The 19,310-nt window shown below is 38.4% G+C and overlaps 1 protein-coding gene across 1 annotated transcript in view; it reads left to right on the top strand.

Annotated features, from left to right (window-relative positions):
- Positions 1-19,310, top strand: part of LOC136875507 (katanin p60 ATPase-containing subunit A-like 2) — a 100,180-nt gene that overhangs the window by 52,516 nt on the left and 28,354 nt on the right. Inside the window, exon 6 of the mRNA XM_067149059.2 lies at positions 15,593-15,789. Coding sequence (XP_067005160.2) covers positions 15,593-15,789 — 197 coding nt within the window. The remainder of the gene's footprint in view (positions 1-15,592; positions 15,790-19,310) is intronic.

Below are 19,310 nucleotides of genomic sequence, written 5' to 3'. Positions count from 1 at the left end.
CTCCTACTATGCGCCCCCTTACCAAAAATCTGACATGGTTTTCTGGAAGAAATTGATAACTTTGTCAAAAGTGCTGTGAAAGAAATAATAGGAATAACAAATGGCAGCCCGGATTCTATGCTGTTTTAACCTAGAACAGTTTAAGGTTTGGGTGTTCAACTTATCAATATATGCAACTGCCTGAAGCGCAGTCCTAATTTACTTTTACAACATTCCAGAAATTTTAACGACGAAGTTCATGACAGTTTAAGACATCTTAACCTAGAAATTGATGAAGAGCTCAGCATAAAGAAAATAAGTAAGAAACTTTGCGATCAGGAATATGGAAAGTGGGAAAGCTTACCCCATTGTGGCAGAGGTGTATCACTTTTCTCAGAGTGAAAGAAATCTAATAGTTGAATATCGATGAAGACTGGCCTATCCCCTTCTCAATGGACAAACACCATAAAAATGAACTGGAATGTTGTTGCAGTTTGTAGTATTCCCAGCAGAAACCTACATGCCCGTTGCCATGAGTGTGATGAGATTGAAACCCTTCCTCATGCTCCTGATTTGTGCCGCAAAGGAGATCTCTTAAGAAACAACAGGCACCATACACTAAGAAGAAGGATAGCTGACTGCTTTCAAAATACAAACCAGTCTGAAATTTATGAAGAAGCAACCTGTAGATCAACTAAAGTTTCTATTAAATGAGCGGACATTGTAGTCATTGATAGGATATCTAACAAAGGCATCATTATCGATCCAACAGTCAGATTTGAGTGAGATGAAAAGCAGTCCAAACAGGTAGATACAGAAAAAGGAAAGGCCTAAGATCCTTGCTTTAAGTGATGGGAAACAAGAATAAAATTAACAAATGGGAAGTTACTGGTATTTCTCTGTGAGTATTTTCGAAAGGTTTTGACTCCCTACTAATGCTCTACAAGAAATGTCAACTGGGATTTTGAGAGATTCACTCCAAATAATACAAAATCATCCATATAACTTAAAAGTTATTTGAAATTTGAATAAACAGAATAGCTGCCCAAATATTAATAAATATTGCAACATGTAAAACATTCCATTGAAAATTAATTAAATGTGTTTTCTTATTGTCCTTATGGATTAATCAGTAGGATGAAACTTTGTGGTTTCCCTAGTATTATGACAGCTACCCTAAGTGGATTTTCTCTCTGGGAAGGACATCTGAATCAGAAAATGATGGAACCAACTAGAGAGAAAAATATTCTAGACGTGGTGCTGATAAAACCAGATGAGCTGTATAGGGAATGAAGTGATATATGGTATAAGTGATCATAAAGCTGACTTTGTTGTAGTTAAAAATAAATGTGTTAGAAAGGAATGTTGTAAAAGTAAGACTATATCTGATAAGAGGGGAATGGGGAAAACAGGGATGCACCTTTAAAAGTGGTAAGCAATAGTAAGGACCCATTATATTATAACAGGGAAATAAAGAGATTAGGAAGGAAATGCAGATTAGAAAGAAATAGAGTTAAGAATGGTTGTGGGAAAAAGGAGAGATTGAAGGAGCTCACTTAGAAATAAATTCAGTGGAAATATCAGCTAAAGATAACATGATGGCAAACATAATTGGCAGCCATATGAATTCTAGGGAGCAATTGAAGGATATGTATAGATACTTCAAGACAGAAACATGTTCCAGAAAGGACATTACAGGGATCATTAATGAAGTAGGTGAGTGTATATGCAAGGACGGACAGAAGGAAGAAGTGTTGAGTCAGAAATATGTAAAGATAGTTGGATATAAATGTAATGACCAGATAGAGGAGATGACGAACACTGGTGAAAAACTGAAATTTAACTATGGTAATGAAGATATTTATAAAAAGATACAAAAGTTGAAAGCTAGAAAGGCAGCTGGGATTGATAAGATTTCTGGGGATATATTAAAGGTTATGGGTTGGGATATAGTGCCATATCTGAAATACATATTTGATTACTGCTTGCATGAAGGAGCAATGCCAAATGAATGGGGAGTTGCAATAGTAGCCCCAGTGTACAAGGTAAAGGGTGACAAACATAAAGCCGATAATTATAGGCCAGTCAGCTTGACATGTCATTGTTTGTAAGCTCTGGGAAAGCATTCTTTGTTATTATATTATACATGTTTGAAAAATTTCTTTTCTACAAGTTTCTTTACGTCGCACCAACACAGATAGGTCTTATGGCGACAATGGGACAGGAATGGCCTAGGAATGGGAAGGAAGCGGCCATGGCCTTAATTAAGGTACAGCAGCATTTGCCTGGTGTGAAAATGGGAAACCACGGAAAACCATCTTCAGGGCTGCCGACAGTGGTATTCGAACCCACTATCCCCGGATGCGAGCTCACAGTGTTTGAAAAATTACTAACTAGTTTGGTAGAAGGCAGTTCAGGTTTAGGAAAGGTTATTCCAGTGAAGCTCAACTTGTAGGATTCCAGCAAGATATATCAGATATTTTATATTTAAGAGGTCAAGTGGATTGTATCACTATTGATCTATCCAAGGCTTTTAATAGGGTTGATCATGGGAGAATACTGATGAAAATGAGGGCTACTGGACTAGACAAAACATTGCTTAGATGGATGACTACATTTCTAGAAAACAGAACTCAGAGAATTAGATTAGGTTAAGCAGTCTCTGATCCTATAATGATTAAGAGGGGGTTCCCACGGGGCAATATTTTTGGATATTTATGTTTTCTTATAAGGCTATAAGGCTATAAGGCTATTTGCAGATCATGTTTTGCTCTATAGATTAGTAAATGAGTTGCAGGATTGTGAGCGACTGCAGGGGAACTTAAAGTAGTGAGATGGACAGCAGACAAACAATTGTATGAATGTAAATGGGATGAAAAGTCAAGTTGTGAGTTTCACAAAGAGGAAAAGTCCTCTCAGTTTTAATTATTGTGTTGATGGAGTGATAGTACCTCATAGTGAACACTGTAAGTACCTAGGTGTTAATACACTGACTGACAGAGCAAATGCAACACCAAGAAGGAGTGGTCAGAACTTTATGCCAATTGCAGGGTAGACTGACGTCACTGAGGTATGCTCATGATGTGAAATGCGCCGCTGTGCTGCGCACGTAGCGAACGATAAATGGGACACGGCGTTGGCGAATGGCCCACTTCGTACCATGATTTCTCAGCCGACAGTCATTGTAGAATGTGTTGTCGTGTGCCACAGAACACGTGTATAGCTAAGAATGCCAGGCCGCCGTCAACGGAGGCATTTCCAGCAGACAGACGACTTTACGAGGGGTATGGTGATCGGGCTGAGAAGGGCAGGTTGGTCGCTTCGTCAAATCGCAGCCGATGCCCATAGGCATGTGTCCACGGTGCAGCGCCTGTGGCGAAGATGGTTGGCGCAGGGACATGTGGCACGTGCGAGGGGTCCAGGCGCAGCCCGAGTGACGTCAGCACGCGAGGATCGGCGCATCCGCCGCCAAGCGGTGGCAGCCACGCACGCCACGTCAACCGCCATTCTTCAGCATGTGCAAGACACCCTGGCTGTTCCAATATCGACCAGAACAATTTCCCGTCGATTGGTTGAAGGAGGTCTGCACTCCCGGCGTCCGCTCAGAAGACTACCATTGACTCCACAGCATAGACGTGCATGCCTGGCATGGTGCCGGGCTAGAGCGACTTGGATGAGGGAATGGCGGAACGTCGTGTTCTCCGATGAGTCACGCTTCTGTTCTGTCAGTGATAGTCACCGCAGACGAGTGTGGCGTCGGCGTGGAGAAAGGTCAAATCCGGCAGTAACTGTGGAGCGCCCTACCGCTAGACAACGCGGCATCATGGTTTGGGGCGCTATTGCGTATGATTCCACGTCACCTCTAGTGCGTATTCAAGGCACGTTAAATGCCCACCGCTACGTGCAGCATGTGCTGCGGCCGGTGGCACTCCCGTACCTTCAGGGGCTGCCCAATGCTCTGTTTCAGCAGGATAATGCCCGCCCACACACTGCTCGCATCTCCCAACAGGCTCTACGAGGTGTACAGATGCTTCCGTGGCCAGCGTACTCTCCGGATCTCTCACCAATCGAACATGTGTGGGATCTCATTGGACGCCGTTTGCAAACTCTGCCCCAGCCTCGTACAGACGACCAACTGTGGCAAATAGTTGACAGAGAATGGAGAACCATCCCTCAGGACACCATCCGCACTCTTATTGACTCTGTACCTCGACGTGTTTCTGCGTGCATCGCCGCTCGCGGTGGTCCTACATCCTACTGAGTGGATGCCGTGCGCATTGTGTAACCTGCATATCGGTTTGAAATAAACATCAATTATTCGTCCGTGCCGTCTCTGTTTTTTCCCCAACTTTCATCCCTTTCGAACCACTCCTTCTTGGTGTTGCATTTGCTCTGTCAGTCAGTGTATAAGGAATTATCTTCATTGGGGTAATCATATTAACGAGGTTGATACTATCTCTTCACATGATTATGAGAGTATTTAGGAGTTGTAGTAAGGATATAAAAGAGAGGGCGTGTAAGTCTCTGGCAAGACTGCAGTTAGAGTATAGTTCCAGTGTATGGGACCCTCACCAGGACTACGTGATACCAGAACTGAAAAAAATTAAATGTAAAGCAGTTCTGTTTGATTTCCGACCAAGGAGTAGTGTTGCAAAAATGTCACAAACATTAGGCCGGGAAGTCATGGGAGTAAGAAGACAAGATGCTTGACTATGTGGTATATTTTGTGCTGTCTGTGGAGAGTTGGCATGGAATGACATAAGTAGACGAATAAGCTTGAGCGGAGCTTTTAAAAGTAGGAAAGATCATATTATGAAGATAAGTTGGAATTCAAGAGGACAAACTGGGTCAAATATTCATTCATAAGATGAGGACTAAGGGACTGAAATAAATTATCATGGGAAATGTTCTATAAATTTCAAGTTCATTGAAAATGTTTAAGAAAAAGCTAAGTAAACAAATGATAGGGAATCTGCCACCTGGGCGACAGACCTAAATACAGATCATTGATGATTGATTTTTCAATGTGGACATCCATTATGTAGTGAAGGAAACAATTACATTGCTTTACATTGACCTCACTATTGTTTTTGATAATAGACAAATAACCTTGCTGGAGCACTACCGACTCATTTTTTATTGGCTGCCCTCAGCATCTGATTCCCAAGACAGGAATAGTTGACATCTTGTATCTGTTATCACCATTAAGGTTAAAAACATTTTGCATGATGTGGCCATGTAAGACATATGATTCAAATTATGTCTCTTCATTGAGAATGCTGGTATGAACAGAAACACTCAAATCATGATCAGTTGTGGTTTACTACTGAGGAGCAAAGTAAGATCTTTTGTAAACATAATATCATGTTTATTATTCTGGGCCACAAAAGTATCAATTGAAAAATGTATATGAAGCTGATAGCAAGTGATCTTCATGTAGAAAGAGAACTTCAAGAGCTAAGAAAAGAAAAATAAATTGCAAAAAGTAATGACTACAGATTTTTAAACTGTTATCAGTTTGTAACAAACAAAGAATACAACAGGTAGCTGATTTGTATTACAACAGGAAATCTGGACCAAGGTGTCTGGTGAGTCAATGAAGTAGCATATATATATATAAACAAATTGTTTAAAGGTAACATGTAGGCCTAACATATACCTTTATCTTTTCATTTCCAAGGAACAAAGTACAACTAATTAATAGAGTAATTCAAATATGAAAATAAAATTATTTTACCAAACCAAACCCCATGGAACTACAGCCCCTGAAGGGCCTTGGCCTACCAAGTGACTGCTGCTCAGCCCGAAGGCCTGCAGATTACAAGGTTTCATGTGGTCAGCACGACGAATCCTCTTGGCCGTTATTCTTGGCTTTCTAGACTGGGGCTGCTATCTCACCGTCAGATAGCTCCTCAATTCTAATCACATAGGCTGAGTGGACCTCGAACCAGCCCTCAGGTCCAGGTAAAACTCCCTGACCTGGCCGGGAATCGAACCCAGGGCCTCCGGGGTAAGAGGCAGGCACGCTACCCCTACACCACGGAGCGGGCATAAATTATTTTACCACAGCAATCTAATACTACTTCATGTGGATTTAAAGCACTCTTGAGAACAAAAGCAATTAACTTATGTTTCTACGTGAATATAATGAATTCCGATCAGTCTAGGCATGATGAATAGAAGAACAAGTGTGAGGACCACGGCCGACTTGATGCGTTGCTATAGCTAGCTAGCGCAGCGAGGGATCCAGTTGGCCGTGGTGAGGACTCATCGAGTTCAAGCGCGCCCCGCCAGGCAGCGTTAGAGTGTGGTAGCTCCACAATACCGATCAGCTGGTCTTAGGAATGGTGACACAGGAAACGTATTACTCCATAACACATAAGTATATACACTGTCTTTTTATTTATTTTTTAAAATGAGAGATTAAAATTAAAATACCACGGCAGAGAACAATAGAAAAATATCATTCATGGAAATAAGAGCTACGACCTTCATCACATGTTGCGAAAAGCACAAGTTACTCGAGTGTACACATACATAACACATAACTCCCAGCATATTAAAACAAGCACCCATGAACTATTTAAAGGTAATACTCTACTTACCAACTCAGTTTGTCGGTTATTGGACTTTCAAAAGCTTGCGTGAAGATTTGGCGGATGTTCGAGATTGTAAATCTCACCGGATTTCTTTCATTCTGAAGAAAAACCTGCACTTCAGATAATGATAAACAAGTCTGGGGATAATATCCATAACATGTTGAAAACAACAGCCAGCTCCTGAAGGATCAACTGAAATTTTGTCTATAGAATCGATATAATAAAAAAATATTTCGCTCCACATCGATTTTGAGTTCAGTTTTTCACTAATTACTTTCTCGGCCTGGAAAAGAATGTCACATATACTTTTCGAAGGGCATGTTAAAAACACTTCATTATTACTTGAACCATAGTCTTTTATTTCGGAGAGAATGTACTTTGATTATTATTGTGTAGAGAATGGGCACAGGGTGAACACTTAATAAATTTAGAAGAGTGATTAACAATGTACCCAGCCAAATGGTACACTAAACATTCACAATTGAAGAGTTTTGAACTGCGCTATCAGCAACAATATTTATATCAGTGGTAAATGTTTCAGTGCCCTCACTACCTTGTAATCCTGCCAGTCCCATTTCTCAATAAAATTTCATACCTTTGGCAACACTGTCACTAAAAAGTTGGAAGGCAAGCCTAGCATTCATTCTCTGGAACGATGATGGGTCTAAATGAGCAACTGTCCTGATAGATCTTCTTTGAACAGTTCCCTATAGAAATTGAAATTAATAGTTTTGTCGTTATAGTGAAGTTCTACTTTATCATGAAAGTGGTTTTGTATGCATTTCAATACATGCATGAAGTCAGAGAAAGCCCAGATCTTTCTCTTAACATCTGCAGGATTAATGATGTGAGGTTGTAGGGAACTTGTCTTGCCACTGATTCCTAACGATTTCCAGGCCTTTTTATTTGTCTGACTATCATCACAAGTAAATCCAACCACCCTCGCCCCAGCCTCTAACTGCAAAATAACCTGTATTAGAATTTTTGCGAGAATGTCTCCTGGAGTAGCATTTCTGCATGCATAAATAGCAACTGGTTGCACCCAATTATGCATAAAAGGAACGAACATGAAGACTAGTGCGTGATTTGCAAGCAAGTTCTTCTGGAGGTCTGGCGTGTGTTCAACTAAATCAACTAATCCATCTACTTCATGGGAAAAACTATTGATCTAGATTTCTTCTCTTAGCTTAACTTCATCAAAAATAACAACACCTTAACGTGAATTTATCATTTTCATCCTTAAGAACATCTGAAATAGCATTTATGCTATGCGTATTAACTCCATAAGGACACTTAAGCCCTTTACAAAGTTTTCTCAAGTGACTTTCTGAGGGCAGAGGCAAGAGGTCATGTCGCCAACAATTACGGAATCCTTTCGGTGATTTTATTCTCAACAATAAACTCTCTAAAATTAATTCATTGCTGTACCTCATTCCATTAGAAGATTTCACCTGGCATTTCTTAAGCATGGTATTGATTATCATCTTTTCCTTCTTGCTAAGGAGTTTGTTATCTCTATAATTAAATTCCTGCGTATTTCTAACCTGCTTCTCTAGTAAATTCTCAATTTTGCTGAGTATAGACTGAATCTAGCTCAAATTAAATTTCAATTAGCATTTTTTAGGCTCCTTTTGAGCGAAAATATTGTCTTTTCAGCATCAGAAAGCACACTAGAATAACCCAAATTTTGATCAACATTAGACTGACCTTTTTAATTCTCCATTTGCTGCTGTACTCCCATCTTCAGTCTTCTTTCTTCTTTTCCTAGTGGTGTCTAGATTCTTTTTCCTGTTGGGAGTTTCATGAGACTTAATCTCACTTGAAAGGTATTTTGGCAAATTAGGGAAAATGTGAGGCACTGTTCCTGGACATAATTTCCATCTCACATGTGACATAACCACTTTTTCACCATTCACTATAAAATTATCTGATTTTACTATCAAATCATCAGAGAAGTGAACTTGACAAATTCTACTATTATGCGTTAACACGCTATCCTTTCATGGAATAGCTCTGGCCCATTTTTCAAATTTATTTTTATCCTTCAGTGATGAAAAGAATCTTATACCATTAACTACTCTAACATAGCCTGACTTACAGCCAGGCACAAAACAGTATGGCATGTTGAACTATTAATTTAATCAGGTTGCATAACAAACATGCTTTAAGCGCACAACACACAAAGAACTGAGTTTAGGAACTGAAAGCAAAGAAAATTCAACTTACTGACTTGAAGGGTATCTCACACAATAATGTCTCCCGCACTTTCCTACATGACTTGCCGGTACTATTGGAGCAAATGCTGGACACCGTCGCTTGCAGTGCTCACAGTGGCGGGTCCACAAACTACCACACTATAAGAGTTGAGTCATCACACTTGGTTTTTCTATTCATCATGGTCTAGGTCTATATTCAAAACAGTTTTCAAATTTGAAGACAAATCAGCAAAGGTTCAACATCTCACAAAATACTTCTAAAAGCACTTAATTTTGCCTTAAGTAGTGGATTCTTCACAGCTTCTCAAGGTGTTGTTGTTGTTGTTGTTGTTTGAGTCATCAGTCCATAGACTGGTTTGATGCAGCTCTCCATGCTACCCTATCCTGTGCTAACTTTTTCATTTCTACGTAACTATTGCATCCTACATCTGTCCTAATCTGCTTGTCATATTCATACCTTGGTCTACCCCTACCATTCCCACTGCCTACACTTCCTTCACAAACATACTGAACAAGTCCTGGGTGTCTTAAGCTGTGTCCTATCATTCTATCTCTTCTTCTCATCAAATTTAGCCAAATCGATCTCCTCTCACCAATATAATGGTCCGTTATTGGACATTACAAATTTTCCAGCTAACTCATTCTTGGTTGCCTGCGTTTCGCCCTCGTGTGCTAAGTTAGGCTCATCAGTTGGGACTTAGCACACCACCCAAGACGCAAGGCTAGTGCATACCGTGGAGGCCACTGCATAGGCTACTTGAAGCCACCAGCAGTGCCAATGCACTATGAGAGCTATGTCTCATTTCCAAAATTTGATGCCTGCCTGGCCATCAGATAATACAGATGTTGATTCCCAAAGGGAATTTAAAATATTTGTCCCGAATGAGTAAATTTATAATACCAATATAATGGTCCGTTATTGGACATTACAAATTTTCCAGCTAACTCATTCTTGGTTGCCTGCGTTTCGCCCTCGTGTGCTAAGTTAGTCCCAACTGATGAGCCTAACTTAGCACACGAGGGCGAAACGCAGGCAACCAAGAATGAGTTAGCTGGAAAATTTGTAATGTCCAATAACGGACCATTATATTGGTATTATAAATTTACTCATTCGGGACAAATATTTTAAATTTCCTTTGGGAATCAACATCTGTATTATCTGATGGCCAGGCAGGCATCAAATTTTGGAAATGAGACATAGCTCTCATAGTGCATTGGCACTGCTGGTGGCTTCAAGTAGCCTATGCAGTGGCCTCCACGGTATGCACTAGCCTTGCGTCTTGGGTGGTGTGCTAAGTCCCAACTCATGAGCCTAACTTAGCACACGAGGGCAAAACGCAGGCAACCAAGAATGAGTTAGCTGGAATATTTGTAATGTCCAATAACGGACCATTATATTGGTATTATAAATTTACTCATTCGGGACAAATATTTTAAATTCCCTTTGGGAATCAACATCTGTATTATCTCCTCTCACCAATTCGATTCAGTATCTCTTCATTCGTGATTCGATCTATCCATCTCACCTTCAACATTCTTCTGTAACACCACATTTCAAAAGCTTCTATTCTCTTTCTTTCTGAGCTAGTAATCATCCATGTTTCACTTCCATACAATGCCACGCTCCACACGAAAGTCTTCAGAAACATTTTTCTAATTCCTATATCAATGTTTGAAGTGAGTAAATTTCTTAAGAAAGCTCTTCCTTGCTTGTGCTAGTCTGCATTTTATGTCATCTTACTTCTGCCATCGTTATTTTACTATCCAAGTAACAATATTCATCTACTTCCTTTAAGACTTTATTTCCTAATCTAATATTTCCTGCATCACCTGCCTTCGATCGACTGCTCTCCATTACTTTTGTTTTGGACCTATTTATTTTCATCTTTTACTCCTTACCCAAGACTTCGTCCATACCATTCAGCAACTTCTCGAGATCATCTACAGTCTCAGATAAAATAACAATATCATCGGCAAATCTCAAGGTTTTGATTTCCTCTCCTTGGATTGTGATTCCCTTTCCAAATTCTTCTTTGATTTCCTTTAATGCCTGTTCTAGGTGAACATTGAAAAGGAGGGGGGACATACTGCAGCCTTGCCTCACTCCTTTCTGGATTGCTGATTCTTTTCCAAAGCCCTCTATTCTTATCACTGCAGACTGATTTTTATACAGATTGTAGATAATTTTTTGTTCTCAGTATCTGATCCCAATCACCTTCAGAATCTTAAATAGCTTGGTCCAATCAACTTTATCAATTGCCTTTTCTAGATCTACGAATGCCATGTATGTGGGCTTGTCTTTCTTAATTCGATCCTCTAAGATCAGACGTAAAGTCAGGATTACTTCACGTGTTCCCACATTTCTTCTGAAGCCAAATTGATTTTCTTCAACTTCAACTTGTCTTTCCATTCTTCTGTAAATAATACGTGTTAAAATTTTACAGGCATGAGATACTAAACCAATGGCGCGGTAGTTTTCACACTTGTCAGCACCGGCTTTCTTGGGAATAGGTATAACATTCTGCCGAAAATCGAATGACACTTCTGTCTCATACATTTTACACACTAAATGGAATAACATTGCCATGTGGGTTTCTCCTAAGACAGTCAGTAATTCAGAGGGAATGTCATCAATTTCAGGTGCCCTGTTCCTATTTAGGTCCCTCACAGCTCTGTCAAACTCTGACCTCAAAATTGGGTCTCCCATTTCACCAGCATCAATAGCCTCTTCTTGTTGCAGAACAAAATCATCTACATCTTGATACAACTTTTGGATATGTTCCTGCCATCTTTCTGCTTTGTCTTCTTTCCCTTGAAGTGGCTTTCCATCTGAGCTCTTAATATTCATACACCTAGATTTCCTTTCTCTAAGGTATTGAAGGTTTTTGTTGTTTCTTTTTTTCAGTTTACTGTTTCACAGATTTATCAATGTGATCATAATTGATCAACACAGCATCCATTTTCTAACCATCCTATCGCAGTGAATTTGTAAGGAAATGCAGTGCTTGTTGTTATGTCTGTATATTTACCACATCAAGCAGGACCATCTTTGAAAAGATTATGCAGAGATCTGAAAAAATTAAAAGGTCTCAGTCAATTTTGGAGATCCCAGTTTTCATGGCTCATTTCACTGTATGCAAACTGCATATGCCTATATTAAGAAGAGATATGGTCTCAGGGTTTAGCACTTGCAAATGGTTTTCAAGTTTCTTGTTGCCCTGCCTAAAAATACACTATTCCAATACCTTGTTGCAACTTTTTGAAGATTTACATCCCTAAACCTTACACACAAGTCCATTTGTCCTCTTTGGACAAATTTGTCTAATGATTTTCAAAACAAACAACGTAGTCAGAGCACAGTTAAAGTCATTTTGCAAACTTTCTTCAAAATATGGGGCTAATCCATTATTTATGACATTGGAAGCCTTAGTCTTGTCCCCCCTGTGCGTGGGGGCGGTAGAATAACACCCACGGTATCCCCTGCCTGTCATAAGAGGCAGCTAAAAGGGGCTCCAAGGGCTCTGAACTTTGGAGCGTGGGTTGGCGACCATGGGGCCCTTAGCTGTATCCAGGCATTGCTTCCACTTACTTGTGCCAGGCTCCTCACTTTCATCTACCCTATCCGACCTTCCTTGGTCAACTCTTGTTTTTTTCTGACCCCGACGGTATTACAGCACTCAAGCCTAGGGAGTCTTTCATTTTCATGCCCTTCATGGCCCTTGTCTTTATTTGGCCGATACCTTCATTTTTCAAAGTGTCCAATCCCTTCCAATTTCTCTCTCTGATTAGTGTTGCATAGAGGATGGTTGCCTAGTTGTACTTCCTCTTAAAACAGTAATCACCACCATAGTTTTGCCCATAGTGAAGTTTTCGGCAATTTCACTGTCCGGGAACATTGTTTTGAATGCTGCGGAGCTTTCATCACAAGAGTTGAGAAACATCTATCTTTCCAGTGACAACCAGGAGAGCTCACATGACTTCAGCTGATATAACATCATTTTTATTCACACTGATAGTCTTTAAACTCACTTGACTTGTTCCTGGCTATTCCATTTCCTTTGTAGCTGTGGATGTAGTGCTAACTCTTGGCTGGAGATTGTCAAGTGGAGATGGAGTAGAAGTATTCTTTGTAAGGGAAGACATTGTTGGCTGGGAAGACTTAGCCTTCATTTATTTTATATGAGTAGGTACTTTAGCATGAGAAGTGACTGCTTGTTTACCCATATTACTAAGTTTAAATGATTTACAACACACTTTACATTACACCATTTACCAATATGTCCAAATAACCACTCAGTTTGGGAAACACTGTACTGTCTAGCCAAAGTTTATTAAATGTACACTGCTTGTTAGCCATTTTCAGGAATTTCAAGAAAGCATCCCAGAACTGAAATAAAAAAGAATATCATGACAATGGTTGAAAGAAATGACACAAGGGCACAACAAAAACTGTAATATTGTTACACCCTTCTTTTGAAAAAAATACCTGAAAAAGAAAGGCTACAATAGCCTGGGTTACAACAGACTAGAGCCTAAAATTATCCCCTCAAATCCATCATTGGGGAAGATTTCCCTGACTTTCCAGATTTTTTGTCTATTTCCCTGACTTTCCTTGACTTTCCAGAAAGTGGACACTATGTTATAGGTTACAGGGTCTTTGTGCTGAAATTAATCTAGCAACATCATATTTTGCAAAATGGATAAGAAAAGAAAAACAACTTACCACAAGTGTAATTTGTTTTACTCATAAGAAATCAATGAGTCATATTCTGAATAGTCATAATAATACTCAGTTCATAGTAGATAATTGTATGTAATAATTTTCAGGCACTTGAACTGACATGCTTTAATGCATTTGCCTCTCTGTGCTCTCTCGCCACCCTGCTTGTATCACTGCCACTTTTTAATCACTCTTTGTAGTAAGATACAATTTTGACTCTGAAATATTTCCTGAGGCAAAGATTCTTGGTTTAAGCATAACAGATTGCTCTCTTTCCAAGGAAAACTCTTGTATCACAGCCACAATATCCACAAATGCAATAAATTCTCTAACTGCTTGCTTAAATACCAGTGAACAGCAAGCAGAATCAACAGTCCCAGACACTCAAATTACATCACCTGAACAGATATGACCATTTCCAAAAGTTACAATGAGAATGGATGTGGGAAGAGATCAGTAAGGAGCCAAAAGTCTCATATTGACAGATATTGACAGGTCATCTACATCTGGAAGACCAAGAAGAAGATGGATGGATCAACTGAGATAAGACATGGAGAGAGGATGGAATAGGGAATCTGTCATGGACAACAAAATCTTTTTGAATAGGCAACTTTGGAAGACGCTTGTTTTCAAACAGCCTACCCGGCTCGCTGGAAGGGCAAACCGATGATGATGATGATGATGATGATGATGATGATGATGATGATGATGATGACAGCAGAAAAAATCATAGAACAACGAGAGAATAGAAATACCAAGGGTTGTGGTATGAGGAATGCTAAAAGAAGAAAGCTGATACATTCAAACAGTAGTAAAGAGGATTTGAATAAACTGTGTGACAATCTCGATGATAAAGTAAACTTGTGTCCTCAATCCCGAGGTTTTGCATCTCTTTTCAGGCACACCCCCATTGGAAGTGAGCTGCATGTACCATTTCAACCACCTACCAGCCCTCCTGCCATTCCCAAATTTCTGGCAGTACCGGGAATCAAAAACATTTAAGCTCTTTAGGTCTTTTCAATCGTGAAATTACCAGCTTTTTGCCCCAGTGTAGTAGTGCGCTCATCAGTTGGATTGCTACACCTTTCCAAGACTCTGGCAGCTAGTGCGCCATTGAGACACCATTGCAAGCCTCTTATGTAGGACAATGTAGTGACGGTGCACTATGATAGTCCCTTAGAGATTACATCATCCTCAGATTCAGAACCAGAAGAGAAGAGGAAATGACAATACACAAGTTTCTTAAGAGAATATTCTTGTATTCCTATGATTTGATTTGATCTAGTTTTTCTTCTGTTAGAACATGCACTGCTATGTTTTCTCTCCCCTCTTGTATGATGCTGAAACATTGACTCTGACAGAGTTATTAAGTAATGCTTTTGAGATGTAATTGTACAGAAGTATATTGGCTGTACAGAAGTATATTGGACTACAAAGTCAAACATAACTCATTTTATAGTGCTTGTAATGAAATTCATAGTGATGACTGTGAAATTAATTTTTTTAGAGGAAACATACCAACTGGTATCTACCTAAAAGTGCAGGGTGTTTCCAATGTCAGCAAGAATTATTTTGTTTGTTTCTTATAACCCTCTGAAAGGAGGAAGGACTTACAGAAGGAAAAAGCAGCTATCTTTTTTAGAAAAAGTCGTGAATAAATTTGAAAATCTTTGACAACAATTTCCCAAGGAAAATTACCTCAATTTGTGTCAGTGCCATTTGCTAACTTTTTTGTAATTATTCTCTATTTTGATGTAAGAAATTTGTGTACCACTTAAAACATGCATTTTCTTTATGTAACATGATATATTTAAGAAGTCCAGAGTGCAATTTTGAAATGTTCTGTTCTGTAACAGGGGAAAAAAAAGGGGGTATTCAGTTGAGGAAGGATCTGAAAAGAGTATTTCAAATAAAATGGGTTAAAAAAAGAGATGAAACACTAGTCTAAAAATATTTGAATACAAGAAGTATTCCATTCTTCCCCATTTATTTATAAGTCGACAAATGTTTGACATTATTTGTGTTGTTGATCTGTATTAGGATGAAAAAAATTGAAATCTTCCCTTTACTTTTTGAAGGTATTGTTTGATTTGGCACGTTATCAAGCCCCTTCAACCATATTTTTGGATGAACTTGATGCCTTAGCATCACACCGGGATGGTCTGGGAGAACATGAGGGTTCCCGCAGATTAAAAGCAGAACTACTAATACAACTTGATGGCCTTTCTCAAAGTAATGACCTTGTGTTCTTACTTGCTACATCAAATGTTCCATGGTAAGTTGGTATTATGAGGGTATATCTCTCAATGTCATTCTGCTTTTCGTTCAGATGTCCAGATTTTATTTTCAAATAATTTTAAAAAATTATCATTTTCTTCTGTATCTCCCTTGCATGATGTCTTCAAATTGGTGATATTCATCCGAGCAAATTCATTTCAAACTTTTGACGATACAATTCTGCAGGTATTTATTTTTTCAAAATTATGCTTTGAAAGTGTCATATTTTATGAGAAAAAGTATATATAAATACTTTAATGGTTTTTACCCACTTAGGAAAACTGATCCTTAGATTGGAAGGTATTGGAAGACTCTTGGAATCCAACCTGTGAAGCTAATTAGAGTGGTTCTGCCCGTTACCATTTCTTGAAGGATGAAGTAAATTTTTATCTGCCAGAACAAAATGCAGCTTCCACCAAGGTCCCAGTCTGATTTATAGTAACAGTTTGGAAGCTGCTGAGGTGTGGGTGGTGCATGACTTGTGCATCTGTGTGTTATGAAAGGTGTTACTTAAGGGATCATTTATACTGGCCCAGTGGAGAAAGCAATGGCAGACCCTCATTTTAGTACTGCCATTGGTTTTTGCTGTTTCCCATAACCCCATAGTCTCTCGTAGGGGATCCAACCAGCCTCTGGGCTGATGGCCTAACAGACAATTAGAGGAGGTAAAACTGATAAGGAGTAATATATAACAGAGTACTGAAACAAGTAAGATCTAAGAGATATTAAAAATACATAAACAAATATAATTATTATAAGCTATAAATTTCATTTTTGTTCCATACTGAAGTGCAATAAAAAAAAAAAATTGACCTTTTCAATAATATATAAAGTAAAATAAATAAATAAATAAATAAATAAATAAATAAATAAATAAATAAATAAATAAATAAATAAATAAATAAATAAATCAATCGATACTGATCTGCATTTAGGGCAGTCGCCCAGGGTGTAACATCAGTCTTGGGACTAGCTTCAGCCACTTAGTGGCCATCTTCATCCAAAATGAAATTAAACAGGTTATGTGATAACTAAAACATATGGATACAAGATAAAGACAATGTTGCAGGAATAATTATAACATTAAAATACATATAAACCAAAAATTGTGGTTACGATCTTCTTGTCATAATGTGATGTCTTAAGTTGACTTAGAACCTCAGACAATGGAAATGATAGCCAGAATTATGAATGAATAACAAACAGAAAGTAAATTGAAAAGGAGAGAAATATTATTTGAGACTTGCCTCTATAGTGAAATGTACAGTATATTAATGTCTGATGTGGAACAAACACTGACATGTTGGAGGAAGCAGGCAGGTCATGGAAACAAGCACTGACCTGTTGTAAGAAGCAGGCAATGGAAACAAAGGAGATAGGGAGAGGAGGGAAGGGGGGATAAAGAAGGGATGCGGGATGAAAGACTTCAGTCCACCTTAAACACTTCTTCTCTCCTCTCCCACTCATCCCTTCCCTTCTCTTCCCTTCCTTTCCTTTCTTTATCCCCCCTCCCCTCCTCTCCCTATCTCCTTTGTTTCCATTGCCTGCTTCTTACAACAGGTCAGTGCCTGTTTCCATGTCCTGCCTGCTTCCTCCAGCATGTCAGTGTTTTTTCCACATCAGACATTAAATATACTGTATATTTCATTACAGAGGTGAGTCTCATAAATAATATTTCTCTCCTTTTTAATTTACTTTCTGTTTGTTCATTCATTCCAGATTCTGGCTATCATTTCCACATTTACTTCATTGCCTGAGGTCCTAACTCAACTTAAAGACATCATATTATGACAAGAAGATCACAACCATAATTTTGGTTTTATATGTATTTTAATATTATAATTATTCCTGCAATATTGTCTTTGTCTTGAATACATATGTTTTAGTTATCACACAATCTGTTTAATTTTATTTTGGCTGAAGATGGCCACTAAGTGGATGAAACTAGTCCCAAAACTGGTGTAATATTACTTACTTGATATATATTGAAAAGGTAAATATGATTATTTCAAATACCATTTTACTGACTTAGAAAATTACAATTTAAAAGTAGGGAAAATATTTAAATGTAATCTTTCTGGTGTAACTCAAACTGCAGCATTATTGTCTCAGATTTATATAGTGTCTTACAGTTGAATGAGGGCTAGGAAAATTATCTTATCTTCAAATTTTGAGAAATAATGCTCATTTTTTCCAAGTCTTCAGATCTCAGGCTTCCATTTGCATGTAATTGTAAGTTACAGTAACTAAACCAGGATTTCTTCATACAAGAACTGGGACAGATCCAAAGGAAAGCAGCATTATTTGTTCTGAGTGATTTCTGACAAAAGAGTAGTGTTACAAAATTGTTGCAAACTTTGGGCTGGGAAGACTTGGGAGTAAGGAGACAAGCTGTTCAACTAAGTGGTATATTCTGAGCTGTCAGAGGATAGATGGAAGGAGTGATATTAGTAGGTGAGTAAGCTTGAGTGGAGCTTTTTAAGGTAGGAAAAATCATAATATGAAGATAAAGTTGGAATTGAAGAGGACAGATAAGGGAAATATTCATTTGTACAAATAGGAATAATTAGGAATTGGAATTATTTATCATGGGAAATGTTTGATAAATTTTCAAATTCTTTAAAATAATTTAAGAAAAGGCTAGGTAAACAAATAAGGAATCTGCCACCTAGTTGACAGCCCTCAATGCACATCAGTGATGATTGATTGAAATGGCCAAGAAATGTCAAGAATTATATCCTACCACAGGATAAGTTCTGCTGCAAAGGCAAAGACTACCTAAGGAGCCTTGTAATATTTAAGAAGAAAATTAGTTGGTGAAGCCATATAGGTGGGCTGCTTGTTTCAACATGCCCACAGATTAATGAACATAGGCTTTCGTGGCTCATTATTTTTATTAATTTTTGGATTAAAGCCACTTACATAATATATTACCAAGTCTTTACCAAAAAAGCTGAACTTTCAGGCATATTTCATTGGCTTTCATCTTTGTTGCTTGTTGTTTAAAGGGGCCTAAAATCTACGTCATCAGCCCTTAGCTTTCATCAGGGCAAAGCATACGAATGTCTGCTGTTGACAATGAGCATAGAAATGCTTCAAGGAACATGGAGTCTAGTCATAGGAGCCATTAATAATGTGGTCATGATTCACTCAACCGATTTCCATGTTGTTGAAGCATTTTTATGCTTACTGTCAACAGCAGACCTTCATATACTTTACCTTAATGAAAGCCAATTAAACTTGGCTGAATGCTCGATTTTTTTTTTTTTTTTTTTTTTTTTTTGAAGACTTGTTAATATATAAGTGTGGCTTTGATCTAGAAATAATAATATTTAACAAATGCATACAAACAGATTTTCAACTGATTTGTCAAGGAGTTGCGAGGCTAGGGTAACATTTAAGTCATCATCATCTTCTCCAAAGCCAGTTTTGAATAATACTTGCAGTATTTCCCTATCATCTAATAACATAATGTGAAGGAATACATCTTAGGTCCATTTGCATTAGATCCATGGATGA

This window comes from Anabrus simplex, chromosome 1 (assembly GCF_040414725.1).
Source record: "Anabrus simplex isolate iqAnaSimp1 chromosome 1, ASM4041472v1, whole genome shotgun sequence".
Taxonomy (NCBI): domain Eukaryota; kingdom Metazoa; phylum Arthropoda; class Insecta; order Orthoptera; family Tettigoniidae; genus Anabrus; species Anabrus simplex.
Note: the sequence above shows the minus strand (reverse complement) of the source record. Positions and strands in the feature narration are given on the sequence as shown.